Raw genomic sequence first — 26854 nt, 5'->3', positions numbered from 1 at the left:
TCATCAATCCCAGGCCCTCACTGGTCCAAGAGCCTGCTTTACTCTGATTTACACCCGACCTTCCCCGAAAACGGTAATATTAAGTACCATATATGTATATGGATATATATTAATAAAGTATAAAATAAATAAAATGTCCATATACAGTATGGGCATTCCCAGATGATGCCCTGTTAGGGTACCCCTTATGCCCATATATGGAGATCCCCGGGCATCAAACCCAGGCCCTAACTCGCTATGGCTCTGCTTGGCTTTACTAATTAACACATGTTTTATGCCCATATATGGAGATCCCGGTCCCAATGTATCAATATTAAGGACATATCTGGGAATGGCCATATTTGGTAATGCCCATATATGGGCATGTTTTGACATAACACTGTTGTCTATCATGCAGGGGTCGTCTCCATATATGGGTAAATGGTCCGATATACATCACTGGCCAGATGGCAAAGAATTGGCGCGCCAATTCCATGTCGCCCTGAGGTGTCTTACTAGTATGCTCTATACTAGGGCTGTTCCGCGCGCGTGCGTGCGTGCGTGCGTGCGTGTGTGTATGTTTTCGATACATTCTTATGCTGGAAGTCAATGGAGGTTGGATTGGTTTGAAGCTTTGCTCAAAAACAGAGATGAATGAATGACATCATAGTACTGACAATGATGTGACATCATATGACTGACGTCATAGATCCACATCTGAAGTCTACATGGAAGCCACGCCATGATAAGGCCCCATCTTATGCCTTACCATATTGGAATTAATGGAATCCAGTGGCCTCCTTCATATTTTACTAACTTAAAGCTGCACTTTACTAGTATTAATGGATTTTCTAAAATTCCATGATCAGTGGTGGTTCTCAAACGTTCTAATTTCAAGGACCCCCATAACTCTGAGAATGGAACTAAAGGAACCCGAGTTACAGACCTGTAAAGGGTCCATTTGGAACCCCCTCAAGGAACCCTGAGGGTCCCTGGACCACAACTTAAGAACCATTGTCCTATATTTGTTAAAATTACACAATGGTATCGGATCGGTATAGTCGGTAGGTATAGACCGATATATATTGACCAATGCAAGTTATGGATATTGGAATCGGTATCGGGAAGGATTAAAGGGAATATCTACCAATTACAGTATGGTCTGTGAAAGTCTCTCTGCTGTGAGAGATGTGTTTTTAGCTTGTGGATCTGCTACTTTTGACGTTTTTGAATTTGAATACTGAAACTTAACAGTTGTACAAGCTAGGTTTCCACCTGACAGAGGTGATTTTGTCAATCGATTACCCACCCCATTGGAGACTTGAATTCATGGATATTTTTTAGTTTTTGCTGCATTCCTAAGCCAATAATTTGATTACCCCCAGTGGTTCCGGTAGGAGACACAAAGACCCTACTTTGTGTCTCCTACCGGATACATTGGGGTCTTTATTATTATCATCAAATTATTGGCTTGGAAATGTGACAAAAACAAATAAAATATCTATGAATTCATGTCTCCAAAAGTAATTGATAGAGAACTACTCCTTTAATGGGTTAACCTCTTGTCCTCAGTTCAAGCCATAAGAGGAGACTAATGTTCATTGTTCAATGTTTCGTATTGAAAGATGTGTGTCTCAATTTGTAATGTGTCTATGCAACATGGCTTCCACCGTTGCAACTCATTTGATTGAAAGTTATTTTTTTTAGACTATCAGTTGTGATTTTCCTAATCCTGGATACAGACTGTGTTCCCCAATCCTTTTATTTATCATGCCTCACCTGACCTTTCTTTCACTATTCTTTGGCCCCTCGATTCTTCACCACTTCCTACCTTTACTTCCCTTTATGACCTGTCTCGTCTTCCTGCTTCCGACACAGCGATGAGTCGCAGCATTGTACGGCAGAGCAAGTTCCGCCATGTCTTCGGCCAGAGTGTCAAGACCGAGCAGATGTACGATGACATCCGCGTTTCCAAGGTGACGTGGGACAGCACGTTCTGCGCCGTCAACCCCAAGTTCCTGGCGGTTATCGTGGAATCCAGCGGAGGAGGGGCGTTCCTGGTGATACCCGTCAATAAGGTGAGTAGGGCTCGATATAAGGAATTCTAACAAATACACTATTCGCTTAGGCAAAAGAATCGTCTCTGAAGCGGGTTTGCAGCCTAATATTCTTTAATTTTAATTCTGTTGTTGCTATTGCATTGTTTTTAGTTTTTAGTGCAATTGTAGTAGGTAAGTGCAATTTCTTTATTTGCACTATAGGTAGGCCTATAGTGTTTATTTAGTGTTTAGGTTTATTCTGGCATGGACCTTGGTAAAACATTTTGTTCTGTACCTGTATGGAATGACAATAAAACACCTTCAACCTAATACATCAATCAATTTAGGGTATTGAAAAAGGTCTTAAAAGTCCTTAAATTGTGACTTTAGAAATGTGCATTTACCCTGGCCTGTATACACTTTTACTGTTGGTTTGTTCACTGCTGAGTGAGAAAACAATGTTGCACATTGAGCTAATCATTTGGGGACCCCCCACAATCATTTAGGGACCCCCCTGGGTCCCGACCCGCAGGTTGAGAACCACTCAACTAGGCTACCAGTCCACTGTGTAGGCTGCAGGTGAATTGCCTTTAATTGGGATAAACAAAGTAATCTTTATCTTAATCAGTTACATCCTGATTCCTGACATCTAGATATAGATACTGTAGGTTTGCGTCTCAGTTCTCTGGTTATATATTGGACTATTGATATTTTATGAGCGCAAAGAAGGAGCACAAAGATGTCCAGTCATAAATAAGAAACTTTGTACGAGTTGTCTTTCAGATTAGCTTAGGCCTACTTGTAGAACTACTGTAAGTAGCATTGTTTAGAGAACTGTAGCAAACTAAAATCCACCATTGAAAAGCATAACAGATCCATTGTTTTTATTGATATAATTGACCAATTAACTTATAGTTTAAGAAACAAGCTCTTCAAATGCTGACTCTTAAACTGAGCTCCTCTCCCCTTCTAGCTTCTAACTTTATACTGTATACAGTACACAACAGAACAATCATCACTGTTCATCAAATTAGTATGGAGATCCCTGATGCCATAGCTTGGAATGCCCATATATGGACATATTGTGTGAGTCTCATGTGGTCTATAACATATTAAGACATCTATGATGTCAGACATATAACCCAAATACATTTTGTCCAACTTAAACAACCATCCGCAACTCGAATCACACTTGCAAACTCCCTTAGGGCTTCTTACTGGTATTAGTATTATTGGTTTCAGCATTTGCTATTAGCATTTGTTAGTGTTAGTATTGGCATTAGTATTATTATGAGGCCGGGATTCAAATTGATCCATTTGTAACTCGTAGTGTGTACAAATGTAACCAGATGATATAACTTTGAGATAACTTTGTATGTGATATATATCCTATGGTCATGTACGGGTTTCCCTGCCTGTATATGATAACGTCGAGACGGCTTTAGGTTGTTTAGGACTCAGTGTTCCCTGGCCCAGTCAGTCACCTCTCTGCCCTCCCCCACCCGGCCAGCATCACGTTTCTGCCGTACAGGACTGGGGGGGCAGACAGAGAGCGCAGGGAAAATATACACCACATTTGAAATACATAGGTTGGTTTTCCTTGTAAGCACACAGGGTTACAAACAATATTTCCTTCTTGTGGCTCACAGACGTCAACCAGCTCTTGACACAAGCTCACAAGGAAGAAGCTTTCTTGTTAGTTGTTTACTTTGACACTGATTTATTCAAAGGGCCCTATTTTAAGTGCAAGGGGTCCCCTCTCTTGGCCCCGGGCCCAAGTTTTAGACACCCTGGGGAAGTGTACAGTATGACTATGTCACTGAGATAAAACTCCAATCATGGGAAGAGCAATGGGGCGAGACAGAGCAGTGCAGAGTCATTTGGAAGTTAAAGTTCCCCAGGACCTCTGATAGATCCTAACTAAAAATACACCATAGACAGACACCTGCCTGGCATAGAATCAAATATGTCCCCTGGTCACGTAGCCATTGTGTAGCTTGTGTCATGTGCTGTGTAACAGACATGGTGAAAATTATTTGTTATGCCACTCAATGGACAGTCACTAACTAAATAGCTAGCTAGCTCACAGATCACAGACAGCTGTAGTTTTGGAGCAGAGCATAGGAACAGATTGAGTACACAGTAAAGTCATACAAATGGTCTACAAATGGAACCAACTGGAGACTGTGTTGTAGGGCTTCCAGTTTGGGCCTTTGTTGAAAGTGAATAAGACACAAGTTAAGCATATTGTAGAGTTAATATATCATTGTATTTGGTTTTAAAAATGTGTTAGAAAATCTAGCAAATTCAAAAGTAAAGCAACAACATTACCAGAGAGTGTATCAAGATTACTTTTATACATCAATCATTTTAGGAAATGTTTTTATACTATGAATCAGTTTGTAAATATCACATATAGCATCTCTTCACTCCATTGTACACTTTGGATCTTTTCTAAGTAGCCTGATGTTAAAAATGGATTTCTGCCTTTTATATACATTGAAATAAAAATACAACACATAACAGTGTGAGCTTGTAGATGGTATGACAGTGCATACATGATTAAAGTCATACTGTGTAAAAAGAAAAGCACATAAGACACGACACCATTCATTTTGAGGTACTTCATATAGACAAAGGCTGTAATGACAACGGAGGTATCAGAAGTGCTACAAAAAAAGACGACAATGAAATGAACGTTACACAGATAATTAATGACTTCAAGCATTAAAACGCTGCGATGAACAAATCACAGGGTTCTGAATTAACCCTGCCATGAGCCTCACAGTTAAATCCTTGAGTGTTTAAATCAAATCAAATTGTGGAAAAAGTACTTTACTTAAAGTGATCCCTGACTAATACGACAAATATGCCTTAATACATTATAATTGTCCTCTATAACTACAATGTAAAATTAAAAACACCTCAATTATTGTATTTCTTCTAGAAATAGCTAATCTTTCACTCAATAGGGGAAATGCCCGTCGCAAGTTGATGATGTCATAAATGTCAAGTGTGATCTATCCCTATGGAATTTATGGCATGCATGTGAAAATAAAAACAAACTTAATACTTCCTATGGTTAATGAGCATCAAATCAATATTTCAAATGTGTTTGTGTTTTGTTTTTTTGCACATGCATGCCATGAAAATGACACATGACATTTATGACATCATCAACTTGCGACAGGCATTTCCCCTACTGAGTGAAAGATTAGCTATTTCTAGAAGAAATAAAATATTTAAGGTGTTTTTAATTTTACTTTGTAGTTATAGAGGACAATTATAATGTATTAAGACATATTTGTTGTATTAGTCAGGGATCACTTTAAGAAAAAGTATCAATACTGCAATGTAAATATAGGCTACTCTGTTACAAGTCCGAAATTCAAAATGTATTTGCCTCTGAGATAGTAGTGGAGTAGAAGTAAATGTATTGAATAATGGAAACACTCCACTAAAGTAAAAACACCTCAAAACTGTACTTAAAGGGGCACGGTGGCGCAGTGGTTAGCGCTTCGCCTCACAGCTAGAAGGTCCTGGGTTCGATTCCCGCCGGGGGATGCTGTGGGTGCTGGGGGGCGTGTTTCTCCCTCCGCGTCATCAGCACCCACACCCTAGGTGGGGTCGGCGATAGGGCCTTTCTGTGTCGAGTTTGCATGTTCTCCCCGTGTCTCCTAGGGTTGATACCCTCACAAAAACATGCAGTAATCCTGGTCTCAATAATGCCTCCCCCTGGCCAGCCGGGGCGCTTGATGGAGGGGAAAGGAACTGGTTGGACTCCACGCGCTACGTCCATCCCGGGGAAATCCCCCCCTGTCAGGTGAAAAGAAACAACTTGGACTACTCATGCATTGAAGGAAGCATGAGGTCAGTCTGTTGTCTCCCCAGGCGCGGCAGAGGGAGAGAGCCCAGGATTACATTGGCAATTGGCACTGGGTGAAAAAGGGGTGCAAAATCGTGGGATAAAAATTATTTAAAAAAAGGGTTAGGGTTAAAAAAAAACTGTACTTTTTAAGTACAGTACTTGAGTAAATGCACTTAGTCACTTTACACCACTGGTTAAATCCACAGTGGGATGGATGGGTTCAGTTAGGTCAAAGGAGTTGTGTAATGTACAGTAACTGTAACAGCAGGAGGAACTGGTGAGATAGTAAAGGGCAGGTTTAGCTGGAGACACAGACAGACAGACAGACAGACAGACAGACAGACAGACAGACAGACAGATGGACATAATATATTGGATGGCCTGGTGAACAGACAGGCTATTAATACACGACAGCCTGTGCTCTAGCGCCCCTGCACTGCACACGGCTCCCCAATGGGCCACAAGAAAAACTCCCCTTTCAACCACTCGTCACTAGCCTATAAATACACGCCTCTGGTGTGTGTGTGTGCATGCGCATGCACGCGCGCGTTTGTATTAAGGGCCAAATGTCCTCACAAGTAGGCCTATTGTAGAGTTTGAGAACCAGACATTGTGAGCAGCATTTTCCTGGTCCTGGCTAGGAACAGGTTCAGGTTGGGGTTAGGATTAGGCATGTTGAGGTTAGGTGAAGAGGTTGGGGAACTTGGGGTTTGAGTTATGGTTGATTTATTCTTAGTTGCTCGCCGGTGTCGCGCAACCGAAAATAGCCAATTCGTGTTGTGAGTGTGTGTGTGTGTGTGTGTGTGTGTGTGTGTGTGTGTGTGTGTGTGTGTGTGTGTGTGTGTGTGTGTGTGTGTGTGTGTGTGTGTGTGTGTGTGTGTGTGTGTGTGAAAAGAATCCTAGCCTAATAATAATACAAATGCCAATACTAACAAATAGTTCAAATGCTGAAACTAATATTAATATTAATACCTGATTCCCAGCCAAATCGCCATAGATCGCCATTTTACAGAGGGCTGAGCCAGCCAGATCGCCAAACGTCGCCATTTTGATAATTTTCTGTTTTTTTTGGTATTGTTTTGACATTCTTAGAGCAAAAACTGACCATTCTAGGTTCATATAAGCTTAAGCAATGAATTTGCGCTGGAAATGACGTCATCGATTACGTGACCCGGAAATCGTTTGCCCATAACATAGCATAGGCCTTTTTTTTAGCATTGAAAGCTAACGTTTCTTTATCAAACTTTACCATATTTAAACAGATTTTCATTCGGAAAAAAGTGGCTGGGCTGACAGAGTCACCCAGGAGCATAAACGATTGTGCACGGCGTGCGCACGGCGTGCACGGCGTGCACGATCGCTCCCGTTCGACGGACCGGCCTCTCCGTTAAAAACAATGGCAGCGTCCATCGGCGGCCATTATGGTCCACACGCGGTCCAGGCTGGTCCAGCCTGGAAGACCTAATCGTTGGGCACTCTCTAGTGGTATAGTACGTGTACTACAGTCTGCAATCATAATTATGCCTGCTTGGTTTCTGTACTCCATAACTTGGAAATTAATAATATTCCTGGCAGTATAGGCGCACAAGCATATTGTAAATGGCTGAGAATGAGGTATACTAATGCTATAATTCTATATTCCAATATAAATGACTATCTCTGATACAAATATTAACACTAATTTCCAGTGTTGGCTAGTAGCATGGCTATGTACTGTAGCTAGGCTACTAGTTAACTACATTTACCAATAGCTTGTGGGTAGCCTCACAACTTAGCTTCATGACTGATGTAGCTTGATAGCCCAACAAAAACTATGCGTAACTACATTTTCAGTGGCTCATCCACAGTCAAAAAACAGCTGAGTTTTGGGAGCAGTTTGATCATCATAAATATCCATTTCTACAATTTGTAGCTTTTGCGCAGTTTTATTAAATAACTCCTCAGCCGCATTACCAAATGCATTAGGTACAAACTAAAGTCGCTTCAATGTAGCTATCTACCTACTTTTACTAAAGTAAGTAACTTGCAGTGTACCAGCTACTTCTTTTGAAAGAGAGCTGTTAATGTAGCTCAGTATTTACAGTATTGCAAAGAGCTTCTACATTTTAAATGTAGTTTAACTTCTATACCAACACCAATATTTATGCTTACTAATATTAAGACTAATACCAATAGAACTTTGTCCAGAGCGCTGCCGTGTAGCTGCGGTGTCGGCACAGACATAGGTACCGATTGACACAGCAGTTTTGGTTGCCGCTCTGAGTAATCGGTCTATACCAATTCTAATATTGTTATACAGTTATACAGAGATATTGTAGCAAACAGCCCTAGACTGTGTGAGTTTTCACTTTGTCATGAGACTTGTAGTATCTTAGAGCAGGGGTTTTCAAAGTGGGTGACGGGGCACCCTGGGGTGCCGTGACGGCAGTCCAGGGGTGCCGCGACATATAATTTGATAATATTTGGAACACTTGGAAAAATATTTAGTATCATTTTAAACTTGAAGTAGGCCTACAAAGTTATTTTCAGTCAGTTCTAACCAAAATGGCTGTTATCTCAACGTTTTCCTCACAACATAATCACTAAAATATCGTCACTGTCAGGCAGAAACCTTGTATCTCCAAGTTTCAAATGTGTACGTCTTTTGGTAAAGCAAAGCCCTGCTTCATCATACAAGACTGTCGCACAAAACTAGTGAAAACAGCCGATCTACAAGCACACAACGCCTCGTTGTGTGCTGTTTTCACTAGTTTAGTACATTTTATAGATGACAAATACAAAACGAACGGTTTTGGACATACAGGGTTTCCACCCGACAACGACAATATGCTATAAGGTGCTGGGAGTTAAAATTATAATGTAGGGGTGCCTCGGATTAAAACAATATTCATGGGGTGCCCTGAGACAAATAAGTTTGGGAACCCCTGTCTTAGAGACTTAATGCCAGTGCAAGATAATGTACACAGTATCTAACAAGGAGTTGTGTTTCTGCTGTGTGTTGCAGACAGGTCGCGTGGATAAGGACTACCCGCTGGTGACGGGCCACTCTGGACCTGTCCTGGACATCGACTGGTGCCCTCACAATGACAATATCATAGCCAGCGGCTCCGATGACACCACTGCCATGGTAAGACTGCCTCCAAATCACTGTTGCCAGATTCTGCGAGAGAGAGATAAGCAGCCAGGTCTATGAAAACAAGCCCAAAAGAAGCGACTATTTGTTTGGTTAGCAAACCCAAATAAGCAACTACACTTTAGAAACAAGCCCAAGAAAACTCAACCCGCAACTACCAATGTTTACGACTTTACAGAGAATCGAGTGCATGTGTGTGTGCCGCGTGCGTGCGTACGTGCAGGGCCTGTGCCAGGAATTCTGGGCCTCATTAACATTGACACTTAACCACAGACTTTGCAGGGGAATAATTTCATACGAAAACAGAATACGAGCATCACTTGGTTGAGGTTCTGGGTTGGAAAAAATCATGAAGAGAAAGAATAAACCTGCACACTCATCTCTGCTCCAATTTATTTTAATTACTATTATTATTTTTCAAACCAAGGCTGTTCATCAGGTCAAACTGGGGAATATTAAAAAAAATTGAATGTTTTTAAAAATTTGAGCTTGTATGGTACTGTAGAACTGCAATTTCTTGCCATTCATCATATGACAAAGTATGTAGGGCTTAAGTGGCTACAACATTCTGGTGACATTAATAATGTGGGGCCTCATTTAACCTTGGTGGCCCACAAATCACTATCACTTCTCACTGCTTTATGACAAGCCTTGTGTGCGTGTCTCTGTGACAGAGAGGGAGAGATAGAGAGTGGCTTGCGCGTGCGGCGCGTGTGTGAGATAGCTAAAGGGAGACAGTAAAGTACGTGTGACAAATAGTTGGTGTGCAGCTGACTCCGATAATTGTCGGCCCAGTGGTCCAGTGTGTGTTCATCCAGCCTAGCCTGCCCTGGCAGATGAAGGACCCATCTATCAATACATTAGTGTGTCCACACCATGTGTCTTCTCTCCATCCCTCAGTGGGTGTCCATCATATTCCATGACGTTCACTGGTTCCTTGTCTGGCCTCCGTTTTACAGGATTAGAGCCTGCAAATCCTGTGGTTCTGACCCGTCCCATCACCGCACATCACTTGGGCGTGTGTGCGTACGTGCGTGCGTGCTTATCTGTGTGTGTTGTGACACGATCCAGAGAACAGCTGTGTCACTGTGTATACGCACTTAACTTAACGCTCATAATATTGTTGTTCGGCGACCTTGAGTGACTTGAAATGTATTATTATTATTATTAATTCAACATTGCCTATTTTACTGTGTATGTCGTATTGACTTCAACATTGACTGCATGTTTTACTGTGTATGTCTAACTCGCACTCCTAGAAGAAATTATGGTTTGTCATGTTGTTTTTCAAGTCATTCATGAAGTTGTCACAATCATGAAATGTCTTAAGCTTTCCAGCTGGGGTCGCTGTTGCATCATGTCAAGACAAGTGATTTTGGGGGCATAGATGGAAAAAGTCTAATCTAACAATATGATGCGCCTGTGTTTGGCATGCATCTGAATGAAATGGACTTTTTCTAAGGCTTCATTGAGGTTAAACAACTAAATCCTGTAGTAATGATCCCAATCCTGTGATGAATTCTGTGAGGGTTAGAATGGGCCTGTAAGTATTATATGAACACATATTATGCAAAGATAAAGATAACTAATCTCTTCCAGGAGGATGCCCCACCACCTCCCTCTTTCTGCCTGTCTGGGGCACGTGATGACAATGTTTTCATGGGGTTGGATTAAACGGCATGGAGGAAGGGATATAAAGGGCTGTCATTATGTCATGATGGTCAGGGTTTGGAGGGGGTGGGGGGGGTGGGGGCGGGGGGGGATCAAATGCCTCTCATTTTGATATTCCCTCTCTGGTAATTCTTTTTGGTAGTCAGGTTTTTTTGTTATCCTGTGGTGGTGATCCCAACTTCAATCTTACTACAAGGGCTTGGAGCGCAAAGAGCTTATTTAATTGTGGGCTCGCCTGAAAGGCGAGAACACTATGTTATCCTCATTATTTATATAATATATAGTGAGTTCCGCCGCATATTTCTGCCGCAGACAGTACAAAGGCAGGGCCCTTAGCCAATGAGGCGCAATTGGTGGAAACAAATCTGGGAGTGGTGTTAGCTGTAGTATTGGTTGAGCTTCACATGACAGTTAGCACGCTGCAGAATATAGTCATGTTGGCAAAGACAGTATAAAGGCAGATATTTATATAGTGAGTTCCGTCGCAGACAGTATAAAGGCAGATATTTATATAGTGAGTTCCGTCGCAGACAGTACAAAAGCTTCACATGACAGTTAGCACGCTGCAGAATATAGTCACAAGCGAGCCCACACTGTTTCGTAGGAACAGTATTTCTAGTCTAAAATAGAATTACACCAAATTGTCCTTAATGAGAAATCAAATCCCTACATTCGACCAACCAACATTCCAATGGTGAGACACACTTCCACACACTTCAAACTGTATCTACATTTACAATATCTGACAACACCTCTCATAAACACACACACCAGGACAGACTAACCTGGACGCTTTGCGCTGTCAACATTTTATACATTTAGTCTCTCTGCAGGACCGTATAGTTTGTGTTTTTATGCTTATTGCACAATTCGCAATTGCATCATCCATTTTGTCCTCCGACGCGATTTACCTCACAAATGGGCGTCAACAAACTAGCGCGAGAGAGAGAGAGAGAGAGAGAGAGAGAGAGAGAGAGAGAGAGAGAGAGCGAGAGCGAGAGAGGTAGAGAGAGTGTAGTACTTTTCCTACCTGTTTGCTGACAGGTCATATTCCATTGGCTATATAATATGGAACAAAATAATCCTTTAGGGGTCCATGCACGTCCCAAATTGATCCCATCATTCTCTGAAGTATAGTAAGTGTGCAGCTCTATAAAGTATAGGCACGAGTCCCGATCACATTACCATAATCTTCATGTATGTACATCCCATTACAGCCACATAACGAGTCTTTTTATTTATGCGCAGTTACTAACAGGGAGTGCGTCCGGCGGTAAAATATGTCCGACCGGAAACGTGCTGCGCCACAATAGTTCCGCCACAATAGCTAGAGAGGCACAGATAGATGGATACATCGATCATAGATGTATCTATCTATCTGCAGATAGATAGATAGATAGATAGATAGATAGATAGATAGATAGATAGATAGATAGATAGATATTACAATACAATAATAATAATAAGGGTAATAATAATAATAATAATACAAACTTTAATATCTGGATTTTAAATAGTACTAGATAGATAGATAGATAGATATTACAATACAATAATAATAATAAGGGTAATAATAATAATAATAATACAAACTTTAATATCTGGATTTTATATAGTACTTTTACACTACAGTACAGTACGGCACAGTACAGTAGTACCATAAACTACAGTACAGTACAGTACAGTACAGTACAGTACAGTGTACAGTACAGTACAGTACAGTACAGTACAGTACAGTACAGTACAGTACAGTACAGTATGGTACAGTACAGTACACTACGGTACGGTACACTACAGTACAGTACAGTACAGTACAGTAAAATAATAATACAAACTTTAATATCTGGATTTTATATAGTACTTTTACACTACAGTACAGTACGGCACAGTACAGTAGTACCATAAACTACAGTACAGTACAGTACAGTACAGTACAGTACAGTACACTACGGTACAGTACAGTACAGTACAGTACAGTACAGTATGGTACAGTATGGTACAGTACAGTATGGTACAGTACAGTACAGTACAGTACGGTACAGTACAGTACAGTACAGTACAGTACAGTACAGTACAGTACGGTACGGTACAGTACAGTATGGTACAGTATAGTACACTACGGTACAGTACAGTACAGTACAGTATGGTACAGTACAGTACACTACGGTACGGTACGGTACAGTACAGTACAGTACAGTACAGTACAGTACAGTACGGTACAGTACGGTACAGTATGGTACAGTACGGTACAGTATGGTACAGTACAGTACAGTACAGTACAATACACAGTATGGTACAGTACAGTACAGTACAGTACAGTATGGTACAGTACAGTATGGTACAGTACACTACAGTACAGTATGGTACAGTACAGTACTCTACAGTACAGTACAGTACAGTACAGTACAGTACAGTACAGTACAGTACGGATGGATGGATGTGGATGGATGGATGTGGATGGATGGATGGATGTGGATGGATGGATGGATGGATGTGGATGGATGCATGGATGAATGCATGGATGTGGATGGATGCATGGATGGATGGATGCATGGATGTGGATGGATGGATGGATGGATGGATGGATGCATGGATGGATGGATGGATGGATGGATGTGAATGGATGGATGGATGGATGGATGGATGTGGATGGATGGATGGTTGGATGGATGTGGATGGATGGATGGATGGATGGATGGATGGATGTGGATGGATGGATGGATGTGGATGGATGGATGTGGATGGACGGATGGATGGAGATGGACGGATGGATGGATGTGGATGGATGGATGGATGGATGGATGTGGATGGATGGATGTGGATGGACGGATGGATGGATGTGGATGGATGGATGGATGGATGGACGGACGGACGGACGGACGGATGGATGGATGTGGATGGATGGATGGATGGATGTGGATGGATGGATGGATGGATGTGGATGGATGGATGGATGTGGATGGATGGATGCATGGATGGATGGATGGATGGATGAATGGATGAATGGATGTGGATGGATGGATGGATGTGGATGGATGGATGGAAGTGAATGGATGCATGTATGTGGATGGATGGATTCATGGATGGATGGATGGATGTGGATGGATGGATGGATGGATGGATGTGGATGTGGATGTGGATGTGGATGGATGGATGTGGATGGATGGATGGATGGATGTGGATGGATGGATGGATGCGTGGATGGATGGATGGATGGATGTGGATGGATGGATGGATGGATGGATGGATGGATGTGGATGGATGGATGGATGGATGGATGGATGTGGATGGATGGATGGATGTGGGTGGATCACTGCTGCAACGTAGCTGTGAGCGCCTGCGAAGCAGGCGCGATCTCTAGATGTGAGCGGCCCGAAGGGCCGCGAACCTCTAGTACATATACATTTCTTTGAGACAGCCATCTTGAAAATAGAGATTTCAAGTGGCTGGAAGTGTTTTCTTGTCATATAATAATCTTTATTTATAATAATAATAATCTTTATTTATAGAGCACATTTCAGACATAAATGCATTTCAAAGTGCTTTACATTCAGGTTTAAAAAACAAAGCAAACAAGACAATAAACACTTTAAGACATTGTAAGAAGTTAAAAGAAGAAAAAACAGAAAAAGTAGTAGTTAAAATTAAATCAGTTAAAAGCAAGGTTATAAAAGTGGGTTTTTAGCTGCCTCTTAAAGTCATCGACTGAGGTTATCAGTCTAATTTGTAGGGGGAGTAGGTTCCAAATCTTTGGTCCATAGCTACCAAAGGCGGCCTCGCCATATTTCTTGCCATTTATTGACGGCTCCGTCAGAAGTCCAGCACCAAGTGACCTGAGGGGGCGGGCTGGGACATATATCTCTAACGAGTCTTTCAAATATGAGGGAGCTAAGTAGCCTAGTTCCAGACCCTGAATCGCTAGCCACACCCCTTTAATTTTTTTTGTTTCTGCGATTCAGGTCTAGAATCGCTCTCAATGAGGAGGCCTGCCTCGGTTGAAAATCCAAACGGGCGAATCAGCGTCGTGAATCAGCGTCTTGTGATCAGCGTGGGTGGGGGTTTCCCAGAACTCATGTGTGTTTCCAAGTACACCAGCGCCGCCACCGTACCGTACCGCACATCGTGTCGCGGTAAAATGCGGTAAATTGCGGTAAAATGCGATCGTATCGATCTCGCTATGAAACACCAGTAGCAGGCATGTTATGTTGTGTTTGATTACTAGTTCGTAGTGCTCCTATTCTGACTGTTTCTTTGGTTAGCAAGTAGCACTAGCAAGCAACAGGTTAGCCACTAGCCAGCCAGGCACACATAACAACACTATGTCATGTGTTGGTCGGTGAACCAATCGCTAAACAGTGCCTCATTTCGGCAAAGGCTGTGGGCGGAACTGACTTCAGACTGAATAATGAAGTGAAACGAAATGTCAATTCAGGCTGAGTGTCAGGCTAGGAGCTAAGCCCATTAAGGCTTTAAAAACAAGTAAAAGAACTTTAAAATCTATCCTAAACTTAACAGGGAGCCGGGAGCCAGTGCAAAGATGCAAGTACCGGGGTGATGTGGTCCCTTTTCCTAGTATTTGTTAATATTCTAGCAGCTGCGTTTTGGATGAGTTGTAACCGGTCTATTGTTTTCTTTGGCAGGCCTGTATAGAGACTGCTCATACCAATTTGCATGCTTGTGTCACTAACTAAACAATTATATTGCTTAACTGCTCCATTTAGGTGGTGGCAATCTTGAAAAATGGCTGCCATCTTGAAATTTAAAGTGGCTGTGGGTGGTTTCTTGTCAAATGAGCCTTTGAGACTCATGGCAATTGTCATGCTTGTATCACTTAAAGGGGCACTCCACCACTTTTCAACCTGTCTTCAAATAATAGGTCCTCACTAATGTTCATGATAAAAATTGTTCTCGTGATAATAAAAATCTAAATATTCTTTTTCAAAAATATTATTATTTTTTTTTGTCAAACGATGATGTCACCGGTAGAAGGATTTGACAGCTCTCCTATGAGACCCAGACTGAATAGAAAAAATTGTGCTATTTTATTATGAACATTAGTGAGGACCTATTATATGAAGACAGGTTGAAAAGTGGTGAACTACTCCTTTAATAAACCATTATATCACTTAACTGCTCCACTAAGGTGGTGGCCATCTTGAAAATTGCCGACCATCTTGAAATTTCAAGTAGCTGTGGGTGGCTTATTGTCAAGTGACCCACAGAGACTGTTCATGCCAATGTTCGTGCTTGTATCACCAAATGAACCATTATATTACTTAACTGCTGCACTTGAAAAATGGCCGCCATATTGTCAAGTGACCCATGGAGACTGCTCATGCCAATTTTCACGCTTTTATCATAAATTGAAAGATCATAGCACTTAAATCGTGGCCCTCATCTTGGCACAAAACGCACAAAGTTTGTTGTAGGCCCAGGGACACATTAGCCAAGCTTCGCATGACGCTTAATGAAATCAACTCAAATAGCACTGCTCACTTAGCACTAGGTGTGATTTTTGTCTTACTAATGGGTTAATGGGTTACCGCCAAGCATCATCACAATTTCCCACTTAATTAATTACACAATTACATAATTATTACATACCTAATACTAATATCTGCAAGATTAGACCTTCGAGTTGGAGACATTATCTCCAACTAAGACACCTCTTTACCCTCCGAACAAACCCCGGTAGCTGGCCTGTTACTTCATACAGATTTGTTCCCACTGATTCTCTCCCTCTAACTTAAGGGACATTTCTGTGATTCCTGCTTGGTAGCGTATCTAGACAGACCCAGCAAACTGCATTCCAACTTAAAGGTTTCCAGGTGGTACAGACAATATGAACGATATGTCAATATGGTGTTGCGGTTTGCTTTCTGCCATTAATAAAGAAGATCGGGTTCCTCTGAAAGGCATTGAGGTGGAGGTTGAGGTGAGGGACCATGTGGCGACAGTGACCTCCGTTCTGCTGTATGAGAACAAGGAGGAGAGCCCCATAGAGGCTGTGTTTGTCTTCCCTCTTCCTGGCGATGCCGCCGTCTGTCATTTCAGCGCAAGGATGGGCCAGTCAGAGGTGGTGGAAGGAGAAACAGAGGGCTCGGGAGGACTATGACGACTCGCTGAGCTCAGGCCGACAGGCCTTCCTATTGGAGGAGAGCGAGCAGAGCCCTGACGTGTTCTCTCTGAGCGTGGGCAGTCTGCCTCCGGGGGAGAGCGCCTCCGTCAGGCTGCAGTACGTCACTGAGCTGGCTGTGGAGGCCGACCACGGGCTGAGGTTCTGTCTGCCCGCTGTGCTCAACCCCCGCTACCAACCTCAAGGCGGAGGGAGCGCTCAGCCTCCTGGGCTGACCTCTGTTCCAGCTTCTCTGGTGCCCTACAGTCTGTCCTTCTCTGCCCACGTGAGCTCTCCTCGAGCCGTCTCTAAGGTAGAGTCCAACTGTTCCCTGGACCCTCTTCAGTACCTCAACACGGAGCAGACCCGGGCCACGGTCAGGCTGGCTGCAGGACACAGGTTTGACAGAGACGTGGAGCTGCTGATTTATTACAAAGACGCCCACCGGCCCACTGCCGTGGTGGAGGCAGGACAGGAGTCTGTCAAAGCTGGTTCTCTGATGGGCGACCCGGTGGTCATGCTGAGCTTGTACCCAGAGGTCCCTGACGCTGTGATGTCAGCAGTGACTACATGCGGGGAGTTCCTGTTTCTAATGGATCGTTCTGGAAGCATGCGTACCAAAATTGCCAGTGCCAGGGATACTCTGCTGCTCCTGCTTAAAAGTCTGCCCATGGGCTGCTACTTTAACATCTATGGTTTTGGGAGTCGCTTTAATCACGTCTTCCCTAAGAGTGTGGAGTACAAACAAGACACCATGGAGGAGGCTGTGAAGCAGGTTGAGATGATGGATGCCGATATGAGAGGAACGGAGATCCTTCGGCCGCTCAAACATATATATGAGCAATCCTGCGTCCCTGGTCACCCCAGACAGCTCTTTGTCTTCACTGACGGCGAGGTGGACAATACCAAGGATGTCATTGACCTTGTGAAGAAGAACGCCAGCTCCCACAGGTGCTTCGCTTTTGGGATCGGGGAGGGGGCCAGCTCTGCTCTCATCAACGGGATGTCCAAGCAGGGAGGAGGGCACGCCCAGTTCATCACAGGAACCGAGAGGATGCAACCCAAAGTGATGCAGTCGCTTGGCTTTGCCCTGCAGCCGGCGGTGGTGGATATTTCCTTCGAGTGGAACCTGCCAGAGGGAGTGTCTGCAACGCCTCTGTCTCCTCCCATCACAGCCCTTTTCCAGGGTCAGAGGTCACTGGTTTATGCCCAGCTCACCGGAGAGAGTTCAGGTGACAGTGAAGGCAGTGGAAGTGGGGAGGCGGTGCAGGGACCTCTTTTGCGCAGAAACGTTCCAGTACCAAGGACACGTGATATGTGGTGGAGCAGCCATAAAAAAAATTAAAAAACGCCTGAACCAAGGAGGCGTGATATGCCGCGGTGCAGCGCTGCAGCATCTCCATTCCTGATGGAGACATTGCAGAATTATGCCAGTCGAGAAGGCGGAAGAGAAGACGAGGAGAAGGAGAGGAATCTGAAAGATCTATTAGCGTCAAGGTCAGTAATGAAGGCAGCTTCAGGGTCAGCAATGATGGAGAGAGATAAATATTATGGCAGTCGTCATTCAACCATAGAAGACGAGGAGAAGAGGACTCTGAAAGAACTTTTAGCTTCACGGGTAATGTTGAGTAGACATGCAGCGCCTTCAGCGATGGAGACAGAGAAACATGAGTGCAGTCGTCATCCACCCAGAGAAGACCAGGAGAAGAAGAGCATTCTGAAAGTTCTTCTAGCTCCAGGGTCATTGATGTTGAGTCAACATGCAGCACCATCAGCGATGGAGACAGAGAAAGGTCTTGGCAGTCGTCATCCACCCAGAGACTCCTTGCTGCAGTTGATTTCCCTCCAGACGGCCTCTGGCTCCTGGACTCTGACGTCAGCCCTGGAGGATGTGCTGCGGAAGAGCAAGGACCAGGTGGAAGAGTCCATTTCTGCACAGGTGAACCAGGAAGTGTGGAACACTGTTTTGGCTTTGATCTGGCTCCATGGGAGCCAAGAAGGGAGCCCAGGACGAGTGGCAGTTTCTAGCTATGAAGGCGGTGTCCTGGCTCTGTGCTCTAGGTCCCACAGATGGAGTGCATTGAGGCTGGCAACGCCCTGTTGGGCTGCAAGGTGCAGAAAGAGGCCCTGGGACTGTGAGAGCTACATCCTGCCTGGCTTGCCCATCCACCAGTGTTGATTTTGACAGCAAATTCTAATTTAGTTTGAGGTAATCTTGGTAATTAAAGTTTTAGTTGTCATATTACAAAAAGAAAACAGTAAAACTATTCATTGTGGTCTCTCCTGAAAGGCGAGAACACTATGTTATCCTCATTATTTATATAGTGAGTTCTGCCGCAGACAGTTCAAAGGCGAAAACACTAAAGGTTTCGTCATTATTTCCGCCGCATATCATGTTTCGTCAGCCAATGAGGCGCAATTGGTGGAAAAAAAATCTGGGAGTGGTGTTAGCTGGAGTATTGGTTGAGCTTCACATGACAGTTAGCACGCTGCAGAATATAGTCACGAGCGAGCCCACACTGTTTCATTCACTACATTTAATTTACATAGTGAGTTCCGTCGCGTAGTGAGTTCTGAGGAGCAATTGAGGTGTGGAAAATCTGGGAGTCGTGTTAGCTGGAGTATTGGTTGAGCTTCATATGATAGTTAGCATGCTGTAGATGTAGAATATAGTCACGAGCGAGCCCACACTGTTTCGTAGGAACAGTATCGCTAATTTAAAAAATCAAATCTCGGTTCGAAGTGAAGCGGTGAATTTTTATTCTATGTGTTCTAGAGCTATGAAATCTGTGTTCTAGATGTTTACATTCTGTGTTCTAGATCTATACATTCTGTGTTCTAGATCTATACTTTCTATGTGCTTTAGTTCTATATTTTTATGAATTCTGAATTCTGAATGATTTTATCTGGAGGGCCAAATTGTCATGTGAGGCTTGACCAATCCTCAATCCTGGACGCACGGGACACACAAAGCCACTCCTTGGAAGCGGCTTTCACCGCTTCAAAAACACAATATTTTTGAGCAATCTATACTTTAATAAAGATTAGGCTTCAATGGATGTATTTTAATATATATACATATATTTCTTTTATGTTGTTTTTGAGCGGTGCTAACCGCTCCTATAGACCGCTTTTTTACCAAAACCATGATGTCACAAATGATGATGACATGAGTCCGCTAGACCAATGAAACACTTCGATTCTGTTGATCTGTCCATGATGTCATAGTCACATAGGCACCCGATTGGTTAACTTTGATTTAGAACGCGTTTAGGCCGCCTAGATACGTCATAAAAAATTATTGAGCGGTGCTAACCTTGAATTTCAAAATTGTATTAGATGAATATTCACTTATAAGCGATAGAATAACCACACTTTTAGACAGACTGTGGAAGATCTTACAGGTTATAAATGATAGCCAACTAATACAAGTTTAAAATACAAATAAACACAATATCCACTGGGTATTGCCCAGTTCTTCGGGCTCTTCGGGCCCAGCTCTTCTTGAAAGATTCAGTCAAGTCAGTGGTCTTGAACATAGCTGACAGTTGTTGTACTTGGCTGACAGCTGTTGTACTTGGTTGTACAGCTGTTGCTGCAAGGTCTGTGGTTCCAAAAAAATTAAAATACAAATAAACAGCTTTTGGAAAAAAAGATTATGCTGTCACTAATGAGGGTAACATGAGTTAACTAGACCAAATGTTCCGCCCCAGGATAACGGATGATTCTTTGGTCAAAATAATCGTGGTATGAAATTCAAATACTTCGGCTTTGCCGAAATAATCAGTATAGGGTCATAAACAAAAATCTAGAGGAAAATAAGGTCCCTGGTTGCCTAACTGACGACCACCAGAGTCATTAGGCTCTGGTGGCAGAGCTGGTTCTGTCCAGAGATGGTTCCGTCCTCTGTATGGTGTAAAGGTCATCAGGACACACGAAAACCTTATATAGTCTGAGCAGACCTCTAGACTGACATCATACACAACACAAAGAATATTGCCATGCATGCCTATCAACACTGATTCGCGCAGGCGCCCTTACAGGAATTAGTTTGCACCGCTCACTTCGCACGGGTGCGATTTTTATTTCAATCAGTACAATCAATGAGAAGCTGTCCTGTAAAAGTTTGAAAATGTCACTTAGGCCCATTGCGCTCCAAGCCCTTGATACATGCATTTCCTTTTGGGAAATGTAGACTCTCTGATATGCTTGATATGTACCCGGTATGTTTGATAGTATCGCAATGTTTGTTTTAAATTCAGAAATAGCTTGTAGATTGGCTATTCTTGCTCCACGGTATGCAGATACCGTGCATTCTTGCTCCACGGTATGCACATACCGTGCATCTGCCTGTGCCATGCTTGCATGTCTGTGCAAAAGCTCAATGTTTGTGACCCAGCATACTTTCACATACCAGCATGACTCAGCATGAAACTGTGTCATGTCGTACGTGCTCTATAGCAGTGAAAAGGTCTTTCAGCTGTCTTCAGTTCTGTCTTCAGTCTTCAGTTCTGTCTTCAGACAGGCAAATGTAATGAGCCTGACGTAAGATCTTTAGTTTTTGTCACGTACCTAAGACAATAATTTGATGACCGGCGGGAGACTCAAATGCAGGTCAATTGAGTCTCCTACTGTCAGATCTGTTACATTGGAGGACTAATAGGGCTGACAGTAATTTGCTAGCCTCGCAACAGCCAGACTCTCCAAAAAGAGAGTCTGGGAGTTCTCCATAGAGTTAGACGATGCATTACGCCAGTGTTTCTCAATCTTTTTTGGCTTGAGTACCCCCTTTTCCTGATTTCTGAATCCAAGTACCCCCTTTACCCGGGCCGGAAACAACATTTTGGTTATAAAACTGTAATTAAAATATAAATAAATAGTGGTATATGATGCTATGATAACCCCACATTTCAAGAATATAAAATCACAAATAAGAAATTGAGTGAAAGCGTTTCAAGCTGTTTTCAGGTCAATCATTTAATATATTCAAACAACTTTAAAACACATCCCAGTTGCCTGTGTACCATGTAATTTGGGTTTAGCAACTCAGGCTCATATCAAGTTTCTCCATTTGTCATCATTAAACATAACAGTTACATGTTTTTTTCACTCCTAATTCAATTGTCGTCAATTATTTAACTATGAACAATATTAGCATGATTTATACTTCTATTTTACTTTTTGGGGGGCAATTTCTGGAGTACCCCCTGCTGTACCTCCGCGTACCCCTAGGGGTACACGTACCCCCATTTGAGAAACACTGCATTACGCGATGACGTAGTTACTCACTTTGACTGACAGGTCCATTCAGTAGTCATCAGCGCATCAAAACATCGTCGGGAGAACATCAAATACGTCTTTTCCAGACAGAAATTCCAAAGGTGCAAACTGTTGTTCGTTTTTAAGTTATGAGATGCCGTTGATTTCAGATAAAACTTCGCTTAATGCAGCTTTTATTTGCGATTTGTGAACTCGCATCGGACATGGGGTCCACCATGTTTGTTTACAAAATGCGAGAGCTGTAGCAGCCGCTCGACTAATCAGGAGCGGTGTGAGGCGGGTTCGCTCGAAATGCAGCCTTTTGATTGGAAATTGAGAACCTAAATTCTCATAAAGAGACTCGATGGGAGGGACACCAGACCGAGAAAGGAAGCACATTGGTGATGACGTAACTCGGGATGGCTTGCGAGGCTAGTAATTTGCTGCCATGGGCTGTGGTTCTTATGGTAATAATTACTGTATGTGGCTGGGCACAAAACTGATTTTTGTTTGGTGGTTAGTATTTGTAGATGATACAGGGATATACAGTGATACATCAGCTTTGTTTTGTGTGTGCATGTTTCTACGTGGGCATTCATCTTTCAGTGTGTGTGAGTGAGTGAGTGAGTGTATGTAAGACTGTTTATTATGAACGTTGTATTATAGCTGTTACAACCTTATATGGAGTCTAGGGGCTAAGGAGTAACCCATACTGTAGGCCTACACAGGTAACAGGTAAAAGTGTACAGTTAAAGAGGAAGAGGCTCGCACACCGTCTTTAAAGCTCCCAGTTTTGTTTTATTTAGCAACGTTTCGACCCTGTGCGGGTCTTCTTCAGGCATGATGCCACTTCAGGCATTTGATGCCTGAAGAAGACCCGCACAGGGTCGAAACGTTGCTAAATAAAACAAAACTGGGAGCTTTAAAGACGGTGTGCGAGCCTCTTCCTCTTTTACTGTACGTATTTTTGTTCAGCAACCGGAGAATTTTTGTTAGATGTGCGTGCTACTTGGTTCTTTTTAACAGGTAAAAGTGTACATTTATTAACAACTAACCTCGCCCACCAGGCTTTCTGAGGGAAAGCCTGGTGATCGTTAACAACGGGCGGTTTGATCCGGTCTAGGCGGAAACCACAAGCCGAAGAAGCGGCGTCGCTTTGTTTTAGTTCCCTCTGTTTGTTTCCCCAATACCTATTAAAATGCTCGAGTAGCCTAGTGTAGTCTTGCCAGTCGCTACGAGTTGGAATAAAAGATGCATATCCCAGACACGTTTTTCAAAAGCAAAACTACGCCGCATCAAGGAGTTTATTAGGTAGGCCCTAAAAGTATGTCCTTGAGCGCAGGGGAATTTTTGGGTTAAAACTGAATCCGGTTGGATAGTTCCGGCAAATTGTAGTCCTTTGAGTACTACATGACGTAAAGTGGTTTCCTCTCCCGACCGGATCAAACCTCGAAAAGTGAAGTGATCCCAGACTAATTAACAACTATAAGTCCTGTGCCCGGGGAGTGTGCACGTGTGCACAGTATCTAAGGGATTGAATGTAGGAGTCTCAGAAGTTGAAGAAGAATGTTGGAGTGCCTGTTGGGCAGATCATACATGGTGTTTCGTGTCCAGGCCAGTCAGTGATGTCAATACTAAGACGTCAGAGTATGACGTCAGAGTAGCATGCAGACAGACGGTTACCATGGCGGTGAAACTGTGATAGTTAGATATTGTAGTTGAGGTTACAGGAACTGAATACAAGCATAAGATGTCAGGGTGGCCAAGGCCAAAATAACAAACAGGAGAAAAAGTGTACCAAAAAGCTACCAGAAGCTTCCCATGTCTGTACTTAAGCACAAAGCATAAAGCTACTTTAAGCACTCAGCATTAAGGCACACAGCCAACAAACAGATATGGCAGTGAGCATATAGGGTGAAGAATGGCAAAAGGGCTGTAATGGAGCTTTGCAGGCTTTTATACTGGCTGCTGGCTGTTTGGCGATGATGACCAGGTGCTGTCACTCAGCCTCCAATCACCTTTGGCACTGCAGGGAAATAAAGAAAAAAGACGCCCACACAACCTGAGGCCTCATTTCTATAGGGCTGTAAACATATAGCATTTAAAGACATTTACTTGTTTGTTTTTTGTACTGTAAATGCATGTCAGTCATTGCTACATTTTGTTGCCTGTCAGCACCGACTTTGAATGGAACCATTATTAAAAGGCTATGCATGTGATGTGGTAGAACAACGGTGTGTACTTTCATCTTTACATACTATAAGCGGACGGTAGCTTGCAGCTGTCCTGGAGTGTGGCTGTGTAGCCGTTGCAGGGCCGTGGCACGCGGCACTCCATCTGTGATATCACCCGCTTTTACTTCAGAGAGAGGGATTAATCTCCGTCTAAAGCCTGGTTTATGCTCCGTCGTACGATGACGCTGTGGACTGAAAATAGCCAATCTATAATCTCGCAACGTGTGTGTGTGTGTGTGTGTGTGTGTGTGTGTGTGTGTGTGTGTGTGTGTGTGTGTGTGTGTGTGTGTGTGTGTGTGTGTGTGTGTGTGAACTTTCAGATTGCCTATTTTCAGCGCACGACACCGTCATATGACAAAGTATAAATCAGGTTTAAAGTGGCTATCTTTAGAACGTGTTTACATGCGGGACAGTGCCAGGCGATTCCAGGGGTTTAAGAGCAGTTTGTGCGTGTGCGGCTTGTGTGTGTGTGTGTGTTTGTTTTCGAACCCCAGGGCACTCGTCCAAATAAGTGGATAAACCGTATCACGTGCAGTATGTAGAAATGTGTCTTTGTGGCGTTTACGCGTGGAATCTACTGTAAATGCCCCCTCACTTCTGGATTGAAACACTGAAGGCCTGTCCATAGTCTCTCCTCCGAAACGGAACTTTTCTTCGGAGAGTTCCGACTTTACGACTTGCAGATTTCTGAACTCTAATTAGGTGTAGTGGCTTTTCAGAAGTCACGAGTGACGTCATTTTGAAGTCGAACCACACCAGTGGCGTCAGTTCAGAAAAAGCTAAGGTATGGCAACATGACTGGTGTCTTGCACGCGCGCGACACCAGTCATGTTGCCATACCTTAGCAACAGGCATGATACATTTTATTTTTTCCCCCGTTTCTGCGGTTTCTTGGGCTGGATATGGCAGCCTGGAACGGTTGTTCAAGTGCAGCTAAACTTGGCATGTTAGTAAACGTGCCACAATTAACAATAATGCATTGCAGCTGTGCAGCTGACCTGCGGAACCTGGGAATATACCATTTTGTCAAGATGGGGAGAATACAAGTGTGGAGAATATAATTATAATACCTTGTTAAAGTGACCATGTTGTGAAATTTTGCATTTGTAGTTATTTTACTGTAATTTAACTACATAATAACCAGCACAGATAGACAAAGAAACATTCATGGATTTATATATAAAAGTAACTTTTATTTGCACCCCTGGACCCAGCGTATGGCAGCTGCATACCCCTGCCATACCCAATTGACGCCCCTGGACAGGCCTTGATAGTGTTCTAATTGTGACATTTATATTTGCTCATTAAACTATTTGATCCCCCCCCCCCCCCCCCCCCCCCCCACACACACACACAGGGCATAATTCTCAGCTACTATCAGAGGTAAATCAAAGCGGTAATCTATAACTTTTTTGAATGATTACAATGTTATTTTGACCAATGGTAGAGTATTTTATGGTGGAGGAGGACTTCCTACTTTCCCACTGAGACAATTAGAGCCTGGTGCTGGGCAACACTGCCTGAAGCTCACAAGTGCAATATTCTGGGGGAAAAGCTTGAGAATTTCTACTTGTCATTAGTTCGACCAAGGGTTAGGTTTTAGGGTTAGGTTTAAGCATAGTTTTACTGAGGTTTGGGTTAGGTTTAGGCATAGTGGTTAACATTCACCAGGTTAGCATTCACCAGCGTCGGCATGTTAGCATTTCACCAGGTTAGCACTCACCAGCACCAAACTAATGGGACGTCGAGCAAACGCTACGTCGCAATATCGACACGTCGCAATATCGACACGCTCCCATGTTCAAGCTGGGTTGACTTTGGTGTATCTTGATGGAGACCAGGGTTAGAATCTGTGGTGGTAGGACAAAAAGGTTATGGATTGTAACTTTAACAGTGATTGCGACCGTCAGGTCGCATTTACTATCAAAACCTCCACTGGCTGTCTGTCCGTCAGTCCGTCAGTCAGTCTGTCACACTTTTGCCCTGCTCATATCTCCGCCATCGTTGCCCCTATCCATGTGACATTTTCCACACACACTCCTTGCCTGCCAAACCACAACCTCCACCCATCAATTCTCACATGGCCCTCTTCTAGCGTCACCATGTGGCCGATTCTTGCAAAACACATTTTTGGACACTGCTCCTACAATTTTTGCCCTAAAATCACGCAAATCGGTACACAGTGTCTACACTCATCTCATCAACATGGTCCCATTTAGCGCCACCTTCAGGCTGATTTTTTTTTTAGTGTATACTGTAACAGTGTTTTTCTGTGTGTCCTGCTAGGTGTGGCAGATTCCAGACAAGCTCCTGAATCTTCCTATCACAGACCCCATCGTGGTGCTGGAGGGACACTCGAAACGTGTTGGCATCATCACTTGGCACCCTACCGCACGCAACATACTACTCACTGCGGGTATTCACACACACACACACACACACACACACACACACACACACACACACACACACACACACACACACACACACACACACACACACACACACACACACACACACACAATCTTGGAGGACTATCTCTGTCTGCTTACAGTA

At 43.3% G+C, this 26854-nt stretch overlaps 1 protein-coding gene and 1 pseudogene across 2 annotated transcripts in view; both read left to right on the top strand.

Annotated features, from left to right (window-relative positions):
- Positions 1 to 1859: 1859 nt before the first annotated feature.
- Positions 1860 to 26854, top strand: part of coro6 (coronin 6) — a gene marked incomplete at both ends in the record, with an annotated part of 39913 nt that continues 14918 nt past the window's right edge. The window contains 3 exons of the mRNA XM_080749628.1: positions 1860 to 2057; positions 8891 to 9013; positions 26585 to 26714. Of these exons, the coding sequence (XP_080605754.1) occupies positions 1860 to 2057; positions 8891 to 9013; positions 26585 to 26714 (451 nt within the window). The remainder of the gene's footprint in view (positions 2058 to 8890; positions 9014 to 26584; positions 26715 to 26854) is intronic.
- Positions 16542 to 18944, top strand: LOC308304052 (von Willebrand factor A domain-containing protein 5A-like; annotated as a pseudogene). Its single transcript has 3 exons — positions 16542 to 18102; positions 18655 to 18756; positions 18867 to 18944. The product of its transcript is annotated as a von Willebrand factor A domain-containing protein 5A-like (transcript).

The sequence above is a fragment of the Nannobrachium achirus genome (genome assembly GCF_963921795.1).
Source record: "Nannobrachium achirus genome assembly, chromosome: 19".
Taxonomy (NCBI): Eukaryota; Metazoa; Chordata; class Actinopteri; order Myctophiformes; family Myctophidae; genus Nannobrachium; species Nannobrachium achirus.
This window is presented reverse-complemented; position numbering and strand designations above follow the sequence as displayed.